Genomic DNA, 16073 nt, shown 5'->3' on the forward strand with positions numbered 1-16073 from the left:
TATCAGCAAATCCATTGAAAGCATAATCTATTTGAATGTTACACCCTCTGTACCTTTTCTGCCTCTCGGCAACAGCTCTCCTATAGGCAGTGCCCCCCGAAAAACCTTAATGCTGCCACTGTGGAAAATAATAAAGCCTCAAAATTATCATAACAGCATGAGAAAGAAAATACACACAAGTCTTTTAAAATTTCAGGTGAGATAGGGAATTTGCTGTCACGAACACAGTACTCCTTCTTATACCCTTTCAGAACTTGTTTAACTAAAAAATAACTATTTAAAGACTGTTAACAAAGTATTTTCATAAAAAATGAGACACCAGGCACAGTTTTTGCCACTGTGGAATAAGCTACCCCTTTATCAAAAATTGACAATGCAAACAGTAAAGCGGTCTGCCCTGAACTTTTGTGAACTTCTAAATTCTTGATACTACAAAATTTGCACCATAACTTCCAAGTCACCAGGTAACCTTTCCAGGTTTACCTAGCTACAGACCGCTGCAAAAGCTCCATAATTACAACCGAAATTAGTCTCCATAGATATTCCGGACAATCCTCTCCTATTTGCTAGGTGCCTGGTAGGAGATTGAAGAAATTCCTAAACTGAAAATGAGAGAGTAAATCAGCACTTAAATTGCAAATGAACTCAACCTGCAGTGCTTTCAACCAGATATTCTGTTTTAAGCACACTAACACCAAGTGCCTGAGCAATTTCACAACTAACCTACATTTACTTGACAAACAGCTTACCGCAAATACTACTCCCTTATTGTTTGATTTAATAAGAATACTTTTGTTTGCAAAAATACTTCCCCAAATGATTATTGCTAACACAATAGGGAATAATTCTAATAAAATTGAATTATTTGTAATTCCGTTCTCAAATGAAGTCAAGGGCCACCTTTCCGCTCACCATCTTCCATTCCAGAAAACAACAAAGCCTTCTGTTGAGGCTACCTATGTAATGAGCTTCAACTCCACATCTGTAATAAAAGGGCCTCGCCTTAGGGCCGGACCACTGAAGTCTTTCAAAAATTCCAACCATACATCTAAATCCTCATTATTTCTCTAGATATACGAACATGAAAACATTGATTTCTAATCCCTGCTATATGAACAGACAAATGTCTACAAAAAACCCTACCCACGCAAATGTCAACAGACCGAGAAAAGACTCAACTTCTGTCACTGTAGCTTTTTTCTTTCTACCAATATCCAACAAAGCCTTCCTGCATTTCTCTATTTTAGCTCATGGAAGACTAAATTCACCTCTCTTTGTATCTATCACTATACCCAAATAGTCTATATAACTAGCTGGAAAAATAGTTTTGCATTTAGGTAATGGGGTACCAAGTTCTTTGCAAATTAACTGAAAAGTAGACAGCAGCACACTACAGACTCTCTAGTAGAGTTGAGCGACTTTTACTTTTTCAGATTGAGTCGGGTTTTGCGAAACCCAACTTTGTCAAAAGTCGGGTTGGGTGAAATCGGCTGATTATTGCGAAAAGTCGGGGGCCGACTGAAACATGAAACCCAATGCAAGTCAATGGGGAATCAAAGTCAGCAGTGAGTGGAGGCCAGGAAAACACCTAAAGTGCCCATTTTAATGCCAAAAACATCAATTCTTATTACTTAAGCTTGTCAATCTTAATTTACTTTATAATAATAATTAGGCATTGAAAACTGGGGGTCATTTAACTAAAGTTGTGGGGGGTAGGGCTGGCTCAAGATTTTCGTGGGCCCAGGAAACACGGAATATGTCACGGCGGTGGAGCATGGAGAGGTAAGTATTTTAACTTTGCAAGTGCTGTGATCCAGAGCAAGCAGGGGGGGCCCACTCATTGGCACTGGCACAGGGCCCTCATAGTACGGCGGTGTGTTTGACGGCGGGTGGCGCCTCCCACTGGCAGAGACACTTTTGCATACTATGAGGAGCCCTGTGCCAGTGACGTCGCCGAGTATGCCCCCCCCCCACCTGATGAAGGAACCTGCACTTTCATCTGCACCTTCCTCTTTGTCCCCGTGTAAGGTGGTATAGTTTGTGGGAAGGGGAACCTGACTTTCAGCCGGGTCAGATTCTGGCTGTGTAGAGTGCAAGGGGAATGTAGTGGTCTGGGTCAATGTAACAGCAGACTCATCTATCAGTGGTTGGGCAATGGGCAGGATGAGGAGGAAACACAGATGCAGGCCCAAATAATAAAGAAGGCTAAATGCAGTTCAAAATTGGTAACAGGACTAAACAGGCGGCATTGCTTTGTTCAGTGGAGGACAACTGTAATGAGTGGCAGACAGTTAGTTGTAGGCCCAAATATTAAGTATGCTAAATGCAGTTCAAAATTGATAACAGGCCTAAACGGGCGGTATTGCTTTGTTCAGTGGAGGACAACTGTAATGAGTGGCAGACACAGTTAGTAGGCCCAAATATTAAAGTAGGCTAAATGCAGTTCAAAATTGGTAACAGGACTAAATGGGTGACATTGCTTTGTTCAGTGGAGGACAACTGTAATGAATGGCAGACACAGTTAGCAGGCCTAAATAATAAAGTAGGCTAAATGCAGTTCAAAATTGGTAACAGGACTAAACAGGTGGCATAGCTAGGTACAGGGGTGGGCTCCTCTGCTGAGTAGCAGACAGTGGTAGTAGGCGCAAAATATTAACTGGTCTAAATGGAGGCCAGGGCCCCTGTATATTTTAACTATCATTTATCATTTCAACAAATTTGTATTGGCAGGCCCAGCCACCTGTCCAGACAAACAGCACTCGCACGGGTGCTTGCGCCAGGTGGTGACCACGGCCCTCTGAGTGGAGTCAGCCCATTTAGGGAGGTATAAAAATGGCCTATGGTGGACATTCAGCAGCTGCAAATGGAGGAATTGGAGAAATCAGTAAGAGGAGGCCAAAAGCAAGACATTTTTCAGGCAAGCTACGTGTCAGCAGAGGAAGGTGGGGCAAAATAATTTGAAATCCATGATTGGTTCATTTTAATGAAGGTTAGATCATCAACATTCTGAAGAGGAGGCAAAAGAGCTAGAAGCTGAGTCAGCAAGGAAAGCCAAAACCTTTTCCTGCTGCTCCGGCTTTAAAAGCTGTTTTCCTACTCCCAGATAAGGGAGACTTCGAGGCCTTGTGTAGCCAGACAATGACGCTGGCTCAACACCTCCAGCCTCAGGTGCTATTGTGCTTTTGCCACTACCACCAGATGCACCACCACCACCATCAGTACCAGCTGGCAATCCCCGCCCACGGGCTCTTCCACCAGATTTCCTCATTTTTTGGAAAATCTAACCAAAATAACAACCGCCATATGGTAGAAGGTGTATATAAATTTGTTGAGAATTTGAATCTCACTTATTTTTTTGGGAGACTGAACCAAACCTCAGGCCCTGTGCATAAAACAACACAATGTAAGTGGCAGAAAGTGGCTGGAAGATATATGAAAAAATACAAGGACTGTAGTACAATTTCTATAAAGTCACGGATGGTTGACCTCGTGGAGACCAAAACATCCAACACCGCGGAGACACCATCACGTGTTTCTCAACGCAGTGATCCAGAACACTGCCCCCAAATATGCAAATGCATGTAGAGGAGCTGCGGAGACACCAACACGTGTTTCTCAACGCAGGCAGTGAATAGCCAGGCCTTTCCCCGGGAAGGAACAACCAAGGGAAGGGCAGCATCCAATAAAGGAAAACCACCTATGCCAAGCATGGTATCCATCCACAGACAGCTGTCTGATAGCCAGTTTCTTACTCCACACTGATGAGGGGCAAAAACCCCGAAACGGCTGTCTGTGGATGGATACCATGCTTGTCATAGGTGGTTTTCCTTTATTGGATGCTGCCCTTCCCTTGGTAAACATTTATCAACATAGAAAAAAACCTAACGAATTGAAACCAGCAGGATGAATTGGAAGCAACCTGAAAGCTGATTCAATGTCGGCCTTAGCTATCAGTGTCCAAGGCCTAAAACTTTTAACTATTTCTGCTGCTATATCAGAGGACATATATGTTACTGAAATCAGGCTATTATCAATGCCATCATTTAAAGATGAACCATATGGGTAGGATAATTGACGAATTAAACAAAATGAATTTGGTTCTTTTTTCGGAACTAAGTGAAAGGTGTGAAAGATGGAAGTTAGTCAATGAGCGCTCCTTAAAGGGCCAGCCACTCTTCCAGCTATTACGGCCTTCTCTAACTTCCTTTCAGCCACTTCTGGGTCCAGCTTCACTGATTTTAAGTGATTGAAGAGAGACCACTAAATTTATATTCTCAAGAAGCACAAGCTTTTTCACAATGTAAAGGCACTACAATGTACTGGTCATTGCAATGTACAGGCACTACAATGGCAGATTTGCAAATTTCACTCAGCAACATCCACTGTTGCTTGTTTCTGGAAAACAACAATGGAGTGAAAATTGTCACTAGTACATCTGTAGATAAATTCCCAGATGGGTGCAATTTCCAAAATGGGTCACTTGAGGGAGAATTCTCCTGTTCTGGCACTTAGGTACTCCATATTTGGAGTCCGCAAACTATTTTAGTAAAATATGTGCTTCAAAAGTCAAATGGTGCTCCATCCCTCTCGAGTTTCGCCGTGTGTCTAAGTAGTACTGTACAGCCACATATGAGGTATTGCCACATTTAGCAAAACATGTGTGACAAAAATGATGCCATTTTTAGCCATTTTCACTTGTGAAAATGTAATATCTGGAGTGGTATCTGGCAACATTATTGTGGAAAAAATATAATTATTTTTTTATTCACTGCCCAATGGTATAAAGCTCTGTGACACACATGCACAGTCACTGTATTCAATGGCATTGCGCACATGTCAGGTTTTTCACATGGACCATGTGCCCATGTGAAAAACCCACAGACATGTCAGTTTTCTACAAGCACCATAGATAAAATGTACACCTCACACGTGCACACTGATGACACATGTGCTGGCGCCTGAGAAAAGCCATACAGTTCAAGCTTTTCCCAGGTGCCGGTTGCTGAAGGCAGTTCTCATCAGCATTGCCTGGTCTCCCTGATATCAGTGCAACCAGAGAACAATAATGGAAGTTGTAGTCAGCACCTGCTGTGTACATTGTGTGTAAATAAAGAATTAAATAAGAAAATTTATGTTGGCGCTCACATAATTTTGCTAACCAGGAGAGGGAAAGCCCACGGCTGGTGGCTGATGTTAATAATCTGGGAAAGGGGAAAATATCTCAAAAGGTTCCCAGGCTATTAATAACAACTCACAGTGGTTTGCTTAGCCTTTGCTGGTTAGTTTATAGGGGACGCCAAAAAAAATGACACAGGGTCCTCCTTTAAATTCTAACTAGCAAAGGCTAAACAAACAGCTGTGAGTTGATATTACCCCTCCTCCCATGTTAACAACATCAGTCCTCAGCCACTCCAGAAATGGCATACCCATAAGATGAGCCAAATCCGGCGCTTAGCTTCACTCTTCCCGATTGCCATGGTGTGGTGGCAAGTGGGGTAATAGGTTGGGGTTGATGTCAGCTTTGTATTGTCAGCTGACATCAAGCCCAGGGGTTGGTAATGGAGAGGTGTCTATAAGATGCCCCCATTACTAACCCCATAGTTGTATTGTAAAAAAGACACCACAAGAATAAAGTCCTTTATTTGAAATAAACACACCGCAACCTGATCTCCCATTTATTACAGTAAAAATGAACATAATAAAAAAACATACTCTTCACCTTTTCGACAATAATCCTTTTGTCCCACACCAAAATCCATCTCTGCTACATCTGGATTACAAGGCTGAGCAATGGCATAATGCGACCTCTCAGTCAAGAATCCTAGAGACAATGAGCTGAGCTTGGAACGCAGCTTCAGTGATGACCGATAATGTCATAGAGGCTACCACCGGTCTCTGCCAGCTGTTCCCACGCTCAGTTCAGTGTGAGCTTGCAATGATCTGCAGTAACCTTCATTACGTCACCGCTAGTACTGTGAGAAATTCTCATGGTGCTAGCAGTGATCTCAATGATACATATGCACATGCCAATTTTTTTATTTGATCCCCTAACATTAATTTATGCCTATATTTTTTTCACTTCACCAACTTAGATTATTTAGTTCTGATGCATCACACTCAAATCAGATTACAAACATATTCAAACACAGGTTGTAATTTAACAAAAAAAGATGAAAAGCCAAGTGGATAAATGCATTCATGAGCCACTGTAGCTATAAAATCATGACTGGATTGTACAAAACTTTGCTTGGCTTCACTCAGTTTTCACAGTTTTTGCTTATGTATGCTGAAAGGATAAGAATGCGTAGGAAACTATGGAGCACATTTGGTAGAGCTGACCTCTCACTCAGCACTTATGGGAGGATATCACATCCCTCTATAATGGTTAAAGAAGCACTTCTCCCATTAACATTTGTATCCTCTATTGCAATCATCACATTATGTAGCATTGGGTACATACAATTGCTCATTTTGCCTTTCTACCCAGCTAATTCTTCTCTTCCTCATTAGGTCTATGACATCTCATGATTAAACACTGACTAGCTGAATCCTTCTAAACTTTGTGTAGAAATAGTAAGAGAAAAGAGAAGAATTAGCTGGGTAGAAAGTCAAAATGAGCAATTGTAAGTACACAGTGCCATACAATATGATGATTGCAATACAATACATTAAAAACTTTGATGGGAGTGCTTCCTTAAAATTATATTAGAAATGTCTCTCTTATCATTTTGCCCTTTCTTATTAAGATAATAAACCGGAGTGTATTAAGACCCAGAAGGTGATCGTATTAGGATCAGATGATATTTGTGTTGGAAGTTTTTAGGATGAGGTTTTTCTTGTTGTTATTATTATTATTATTTATTTATATAGCACCATTGATTCCATGGTGCTATACATGAGAATGGGTTACATACAAGTTACAGATATCACTTACAGTAAACAAACTAACAATGACAGACTGATACAGAGGGGCGAGGACCCTGCCCTTGCGGGCTTACATTCTACAGGATTATGGGGAAGGAGACAGTAGGTTGAGGGTTGCAGGAGCTTTGGTGTTGTTGAGGCGGTAGCGATGAAGAAGCGGGGTCAGTGCAGGCTGTAGGCTTTCCTGAAGAGATGGGTTTTCAGGTTCCATCTGAAGGATCCTAATGTGGTTGATAGTCGGACGTGTTGGGGCAGAAAATTCCAGAGGATGGGGAATATTCGGGAGAAGTCTTGGAGGCGATTGGATGAGGAGCAAATAAGTGTGGAGGAGAGAAGGAGGTCTTTGGAGGACCGGAGATTACGTGAGGGAAGATATCGGGAGATTAGTTCAGAGATATATGGAGGAGACAGGTTATGGATGGCTTTGTAGGTCAGTATTTGTCATTTGAACTGGATACGCTGAGGGAGTGGGAGCCAGTGAAGAGATTTGCAGAGGGGGAAGCGGAGGAGTAGCGAGGAGAGAGATGAATTAGTCGGGCAGCAGAGTTAAGGATGGACTGGAGAGGTGCAAGGGTGTTAGCAGGGAGGCCGCAGAAAAGGATGTTGGAGTAGTCAAGGCGGGAGATGATGAGGGCATGCACAAGCATTTTAGTAGATTGACGGGTGAGGAAAGGACAGATTCTGGAGATATGTTTGAGCTGGAGGCAACAGGAGGTGGACAGAGATTGGATGTGCAGTTTGAAGGACAGGGCAGAGTCAAAGGTTACTCCGAGGCAGCGGACTTTCGGTATGGGGGAAAGCATGATGTCATTGATTGCGATAGATAGGTCAGGTAAGGAATATCTATGAGATAGAGGAAAGATGATGAGTTCAGATTTGTCCACATTGAGTTTGAGGAAGCGAGAGGAGAAGAAGGAGGATATGGCTGATAGACACTCTGGGATTCTGGACAGCAGAGCGGTGACGTCTGAGCCAGAGAGGTAGATCCGAGTGTCATCAGCATAGAGGTGGTACTAGAATCCATGGGACTTTAAGAGTTGTCCCATGCCAAGTGTATAGAAGGGGTCCTAGAACAGAGCCTTGGGGGACTCCAAGAGAGAGGGCGGGATGATGGAGTTGGAGACGCTGAATGTGCGGTTGGAAAGGTACGAGGAGATCCAGGATAGGGCAAGGTTGTTGATGCCAAAGTAGGAGAGGATCTGTAGTAGGAGGCAGGGGTCAACTGTGTCGAAAGCAGAGGACAGGTCTAGAAGGAGGAGTACTGAGTATTGTCCATTAGCTTTGGCGGTAAGTAGGTCGTTAGTGATTTTGGTCAGGGCTGTCTCAGTTGAGTGATGGGCCTGAAACCAGATTGTAGATTGTCAAAGAGCAAGTTAGATGAGAGGTGGGAGGAAAGTTCAGAGTGGACGTGCTGCTCCAGGAGTTTGGAAGCGAATGGGAGCAGCGATATTGGGTGATAGCTGGACATAGCAGTTGGATCGAGGGTTGGCTTTTTAAGGATAGGCGTGATTGTGGCATGTTTGAAAGCAGAACGGAAGGTGTCAGAAGTGATAGGTTGAAGAGGTGGGTTAGGGATGGGATAAGTGTGGTGGTGAGGTTGGGGAGGAGATGGGATGGGGTCAAGCGCACAGGTGGTGAGGTGCGATTTGGAGAGGAGACAATTAAGCCCCCCTTCAGTGATGTTGGATAGGGAGGTTATGGGGTTTGGGCATTGGTCTGGTATACAAAAGGGTTGTGCTGGTTGAATAATGAAGACTTGCCTTGTCTAGTCTATCTTATTTTTAAAGTGTGTGGCAAAGTCCTCAGCAGAGATGACGAAGTTTGGATGGGGCACTGAGGGGCGGAGGAGGAAGTTAAAGGTTTTGAATAACTGTTTGGAGTTGTAGGATAGGGAAGATACGAGGGTTGTGAAGTAAGCCTGTTTAGCAGAGGTGAGAGCAGATTTAAAAGTGAGTGTTGCTTGTTTGAATTTAGTGAAGTCATCTTGCTCGTGTGTTTTCTTCCAACACCGCTCTGCAACCCTGGACAGTTTCCCGGAGCTTTTTAGTGGTGTTATTTTGCCAAAGTTGTCTATTGATACGTCTTACTCTGCCATGGATGAGAGGGGCAACCGTGTCAATAGCTGATGCGAGAGTGGCATTGTGGAAAGCAGCAGCACTGTCTGTGTCGTGGAGTGAGGATATGGATGCCAGTGGTAGGATGGAGTCAGAGAGTGTGTGGGTGTCTAGGTGTGCAAGGTTTCTGCGGGGGTGCGCATGTTGCTGGACATGGGTGACCGGTGAGGAGGACAGGGATGAGAACGTGAGCAGATGGTGGTCGGAGGATAGAGGGAGAGGGGAGGTGGTGAAGTTAAATAGAGAGCAGAGACGGGTGAATACCAGGTCTAATGTATGTGCATCTGTGTGGGTGGGTGCAGAGGACCACTGAGTAAGTCCAAAGGATGAAGTAAGGGACAGAAGTTTGGAGGCTATTGACTGAAGGGTATCAATGGGGATGTTGAAGTCACCCATGATGATGGTGGGAATGTCAGCAGAGAGAAAGTGAAGAAGCCAGGTGGAGAATTGGTCAATAAAGGCAGTGCCCGGGCCTGGAGGTCAGTATATGATGGCCACTTGGAGGTTGGAGGGAGAGTAGATGCGTACAGAATGGACTTCAAAAGAAGGGAGGATAAGGGCGGGAAGAGGTGGGATTGTGTTAAAGGTGCAGTTTGAAGTAAGGAGAAGACTCACTCCTCCACCATGTCTGTTGCCGGGGCGAGGGGTGTGGGTGAAGTGGAGGCCTCCGTAACACAACGCAGCAGGGGAGGCGGTGTCAGAGGATGTTAGCCATGTTTCTTTGAGGCCGAGGAAGGCAAGATTGTGAGAGAGAAAAAGGTCATGAATCACATGAAGCTCATTGCAGATTGAGCAGGCATTCCAGAGTGCTCCAGAGAGAGGGAGCAGGGCGGTGGGCGTCAGGGGCATGGGTTTTATGTTGGAAAGATTGCGGTAGTTCTTATTAGATAGGGGATGGCAGGAGGGGGTAGTATGAGCTGTGGGGGTCCAGGGTTGGGAGATATGTCTCCAGCAGTGAGGAAAAGCAGAGAAAGGGAGAGCAGGTGGGAGAAAGAGAGTGGCCAGCTTGTTTTACGTTTTCTTAGGACAGATTTGAGGTTGAGGAGCAGGTCAGCAGAGGAGGACAGGTGGGTAGGTAAGAGGGAAGGGGAGATGATTATTAGGTTAGAGAGTGCTGTGGTTTGTGATAGCGAAGGAGAGAGAGGATTAGTGGAGCAAACACTGTAAGAGCATAGGTAAACATGGTGAAGGAGTGAGATGGGTTAATAGAAAAGCTAGGTCCAAGTAATAAGAAGTGCTTACAAAGCAGACATACCCAAAAGAGACAGATACATAGAGTGGGCTCCTGACTCCTGCCGTGACTAACTGCTGTTGAAATAACTGTGGCATCTTTATACTTAGCTGCGTAATGCTTTACTGCAGGAATGAGCGTGCCTGACCCCACACGCGTGCACCGCTTAAGATGCTACTAAATTGCTGGCTGTGACCAATCAGCGACGGGCACAGTCCGGCCGCGAATTCCCCTTCCCTACTCCCCTCCAGTCAGTGCTCCCTCCCTACTGCCCTCCAGTCAGTGCCCCATAGCAGTTTAGCAGTCCATTGCACGGACTGAGTTACACCGCGGCATAATGTGGTTTATTGCAGTCCGTTAATGCTGCTATTAACCCTGTGTGACCAAGTTTTTACTATTGATGCTGCCTATGTAAAAGAAAATTATATTCTCACCTTCCGGCGCCTTTCCCGCTCCTCGCAGCGCTCCGGTCCCAAGAATCCATTGCGGAAATGACCGGAGATGACGTAGCGGTCTCACGAGACTGCTACATCATCACGTTTTATTGCCGCAATGCATTACTGGCAACGGAGCGTCGCGACAAGCATCGCTAAAGGCCTGGGCTGGATGCGGAGGCAGCCAGAAGGTGAGTATATTACTGTTTTTTATTTTAATTCTTTTTTAACAGGGATATGGTGCCCACATTGCTATACACTACATGGGCTGGGTTATATACAACATGGGCTGTGTTAGATACTGTGTGGGCTGTGATATATACTACGTGGCTGTGCAATATACTATGTGGCTGTGTTATATACTACATGGGCGGTGCTATATACTACGTCTCTGTGCTATATACTACGTGGCCTGTATTATATACTATAAGGGCTGTGTTACATACTGCATGGCCTGTGTTATATACTGCGTGGGCTGTGCTATATACTGCATGGCCTGTTTTATATACTGCATGGGCTGTGTTATATACTGTGTGGGCTGTGTTATATACTACGTCTCTGTGCTATCTATTACGTGGGCTGTGCAATATACTACGTGGCTGGGCAATATAATACGTAGCTGTGCTATATACTACATGGCTGTGTTATATACTATGTGGGCTGTGTTATATACTACATGGGCTGTGTTATATACTACATGGGCTGTGTTATATACTATGTGGGCTGTATTATATACTGCGTGGGCTGTGTTATATACTACATGGGCTGTGTTATATACTACGTGGGCTGTGTTATATACTATGTGGGCTGTGCTATATACTACGTGGGCTGTGTTATATACTACGTGGGCTGTGTTATATACTGCGTGGGCTGTGCTTTATATTACTATACATATTCTAGAATACCCGATGCGTTAGAATCGGGACACCATCTAGTGGTTTATAACCTCCAAGAAGCTGCTCACCTTTTGTTACATACTGTATACTTGTAATAAATGCAGCACTTTATATCCATTGCACTTGTCATTGCGGGCACAGTCTACTAACACTGAAAATTTTTCATCAATTTAGGAATGTTTAGATGCGGCCCTGCCTCTGTCCAGGCTATTAAGCATGGTCATGTTTGCTTCCAATTTGATACACCATTTCTTTTTGCTGAGGTAAGAATAATATATTGTATTATAAAGAACGAATTTTTGGGACTTTCAACATAATCTCCTGAGCAGTATTCAAAACCTATTATTTACCCAGATCCCAACATTAAATTGGTAGGATAGACTTACTAAATTAAGAGTAACCTGTCATCACTAAACCTCTAGAATTGCTAGCGTACTGAATATAAAGGCTGAAGAGATATTTCAGAGCATACCCATGTATAGCAGTAGTAATAAAGCATATCTAATGGTACATTTGGACTAGTGGATTCATGAACAGGAATGCCCGTTTGCAATTATCTACGCATGTAGACATGTCGACAATTACCCAACAAATGAGCAAAATGTTTATCTGGTAATAAAAAAATCATTGATGTTGATATCTCATCGCCTAATGTAAGAAGAGGATGTGCAGCAAAGCATGATACTGAATTGAGATGGATTGCATAAGTGATAATTTTGACCCTATTATTGTTTGTCACCTTCTTGTAAACCTAGGTCGGTGTTGAACAAGTTGTATATAGTCAGTCACGCTCATTAGTGGTGCAGTGATGGGACAAAATCAACAAGTCTAAATGCATTATTAGAAAAAAAATTGTTAATATTTAACACTTCCTTTGCTGTATGTAAAGTACTATCCAAATGTCTACTGAGCTTTCATTTAGAACTACACACACATCCAAAGACATATCAAATATAAATAGGGACCTTCAAGTCAATGTGACAATAATTCCCATAGTGTGTTTAAGATGGGGTGTGTTAAGAATACATATGACCTAGAAAATGGATAAAAAGTATCCAAGCACACCACTGAGAAGAAATTTATTAAAAGAGTAATTTTATTCAAGAAAACAATACAAAAAAGTTCATAAAATATCATGAAAAACAAGTAATTTGATACATATATAAAGATATAAGTAAGAGGAAAGAGGTTTACTCAAGTAAGTTAGAAATGGTAAGGTGGAAATAGTAACAGGCAAAGGGTTGAAAATATTAAATCAATCACCTAGGCCTATCCTGATGCATAAAGAGCCCACCCCCTGCTCAAAGAGCAAAATGGGCTTATAGAGTTAGACAATAAGGTGCTTGTAGTGCAAATTAGGGGATCAAAAGCACACAGGAAGCCATATACTGAATTAAACACATACCCATCTCTTAGTGTAGCACCCATCCACGATACCACAAATGCCCCGACACGCGTTTCACAGGTTGATTTCTCAAGGGGAGTGTCTCCTGAGACAATCCTTCTATGAATATCTATATTGAACCAGTGCTCACACGAAGAACTTTGTCAGCTCAGCTTTAGAGGCATACATGAAGATTCCAGGAGCTTAAACAGTAACAGCAGGAGAAAGAATAATTCTTAAGGTAGTAGTGGACAACCCCTTCTCAATCTGAATGTTTGGCCTCGATAAAATAATAAAGCTTATACTCAACTCCTGTGACAGCACTGTTCCAGCGGTGATGGGATTCATGGTCCTAGGGCTCTCATCTGGTTGTATGGCACATGGTGCCAGGCCCCCATTCAGTGCTGACATCACTGGCCCCACCTTCGTACAAATTGAACATGAAGCGGAAGTCTGGGCTGCAGCTGATCTCTGGCTTCCTATTCATGTTCAATTCATACGAAGGCAGAGACAGAGAGGCCAACGCTGATTGGGTGCCGGGCACGACTTGTCATACAACCACATGAAAGCCCAGGTCCACGAGTGCCAGCATGGGAGGTGACTAGACTATAGGCTTTTTTATTTTATTGGGCCAAACATTCAGATCAAGAAGGGGGTGATCCTGGTATTGAACAACCCATTTATCCAGGGATGTACAGAAGATGAAGCTCACAATGATGGCTGACCAAATTCTAACTGAGGAAGAAGGGAAGGGGTACTTACATGAGAGCTAAACTGCAGGGAGATGGTCAGGACAAACTTCAAAAGGCAAACTGATTGTATGGCAGTATAAATAATCATAATACAATACTGTATAATTACCAAGACATGGGACATGAAAACTGCCATTTGTATGCTTTGGCAATGCCCAGCAGGCACTCGAAGAGTAATTTGTAGTTAAAATATCATTATCTAAAATATGCTTTATTATTGCTAATATACCCAGGTTTGTTAGCTTTTTCACTGTAAATAAACTGTTCACGGGATCCAGGATTTTCTGAAAGTGGACAACCCCTTTAAAAGCAGATGCATTTGTAGAATATTACTCTTGAAGACATAAACCAATCCTGATTTTGTCTTTGCAGGTTAACAGTGATATTGTATATTCCAAGGTAATGAGAGATGGAACAAGAGAGGTTCAGTATATTGACAAAACTCATGTGGGACAGAAAATATTAACTAAAGAAATAGGAGGAAATGGAGCACTTGATATAACGGACCTTTACAAGTTTTCAGAGGGTAATTACATGTTTTCTGAACTCCTTACAAGTTGATATTGAATTACTGTGAGCAGGTTTTGATTGTTCACTTAATACAGTTGTATATCTGGAGATACCATTTTACTTGTATTTGGTTTTGAAGATATTAAATTCCACTTCTTGGAATGTAAATGGCATTTCTTATCAATGGCTATAATCTCCTTGGTCTTTAGCTGCCATATACTACAGTGGGGAAAATAAGTATATGATTCACTGCCAATTTTGCAAGTTTTCCCACTTACAAAGAATGGAGAGGGCTGTAATTTTTAGTGTAGGCACACTTCAACTGTGAGAGACAGAATCTTAAAAATAAAAACAGAAAATCACATTGTATGATTTTTGCGTAATAAAATTTAATTGTATTGCATTAAATTAGTATTTGATACAATCGAAAAACAAAACTTCATATTTGGTACAGAAACCTTTGTTTGCAATTATAGAGGTCAGATGCTTCCTGCAGTTCTTTATTGACCAACTTTGCACACACTGCATCAGGGATTTTGGCCCCTTCCTCCATACTCCATAGTTGCTAATTATATGTACCCTAGTCACTTGAGGTATATCAACTTTCAATAACTGTATGTCAATATATATCCTATACTCTCTCTGTTCATTATGATCACGTTATTATTATTTGATAGCCTCTAGCCTTATTCTTGCAGCAGTCAACAAATGTCATTGTGACATTCAGACTAGCATTTCCCTACTGAGGCATAGTGCGGTAAGTCACTGTTTGAGATGCTCCACTACTTTGCACTAATTCTTGGAATTTGATTACAAAGGATAACAAGTTTGAGCACTAAATAACTACAGAATTGTTCATGTTATTATGAACAGATTGAAGCTATTGCCTAGCTTATCTTCTGTTTTTACCTGCTAATATTCTGCATGCACACACGTATAACAATCTCTACCCTTGTCAGATGAAGCTTGACATATCGAACATAATGGAACATGACAGATGGTCATCAAGGCAAGACAAAAGAATCCATGATTTTGTATTCTGATTTATCTGCCTTCTACATTTATTATTCTGCTTCTTGGCATGTCAACATTGAATTTCAATAAGTCTTCATCTGTTCCCTTAATGTCCTTAGACTAAAACAGTACATGCCCACAATCAGGAAGTAGCAGCGCATTGGACTCAACGTATTTTCGCTGCATCCAAAACACTTTGTTCTAATCACATACATGTTCATGGAACAATGTGGATTTACTGCATCCAATACATTCTATTGTGAAAATTTTTGCTGTGGCAGAAATTGACATGCTGCAGCTCATAAACCCACACCGCAGGTGAATGTACACAGCAGTAAATAGAAGCACAGCGGGCATGGGATTTCTATAAATCACACCCACTGTCCTTCTAATGAAGAATGCAACATTTTGGGTGCAGCGCAAGTGAGCTGCGTCCAAAACGCTGCCATTCCGGATCGTGGGCACTTACCCTAATGATGCGAGCTGCACACATGTGGCTGGTCCTGCCATGCTTTTCTTGGTTATTCTGGTAACCACTACACAAATTCGAATACAAAATGTCGGTCACTGAGTCCCCATCCGTCAGATAGACGTGGGATGCCTAAGTATCAGACATGTTACCATACTTGCCATCTTTTGAGAACTGCCATCAAGAATATTTCTAAATACAATTCTACCAATGTTTTTAGGACAAACCCACTGCTTTTGTAGACCACATCTTTTTATGCAGATCCCATCTCCTTTCTTCTCTTCCTTACCCTAATGTTCATGAGGAATAAGAAGTACACAAGAACCAAAAGACCTAGCTATATAG

The 16073-nt window shown here is 42.5% G+C and overlaps 1 protein-coding gene across 1 annotated transcript in view; it reads left to right on the forward strand.

The window, feature by feature from the left end:
• F13A1 (coagulation factor XIII A chain) overlaps window positions 1-16073 on the forward strand; it is a 421197-nt gene that overhangs the window by 254132 nt on the left and 150992 nt on the right. The window contains exons 10-11 of the mRNA XM_069730705.1: window positions 11774-11862; window positions 14108-14261. Coding sequence (XP_069586806.1) covers window positions 11774-11862; window positions 14108-14261 — 243 coding nt within the window. The remainder of the gene's footprint in view (window positions 1-11773; window positions 11863-14107; window positions 14262-16073) is intronic.

This window comes from Ranitomeya imitator, chromosome 6 (genome assembly GCF_032444005.1).
Source record: "Ranitomeya imitator isolate aRanImi1 chromosome 6, aRanImi1.pri, whole genome shotgun sequence".
Classification (NCBI taxonomy): domain Eukaryota; kingdom Metazoa; phylum Chordata; class Amphibia; order Anura; family Dendrobatidae; genus Ranitomeya; species Ranitomeya imitator.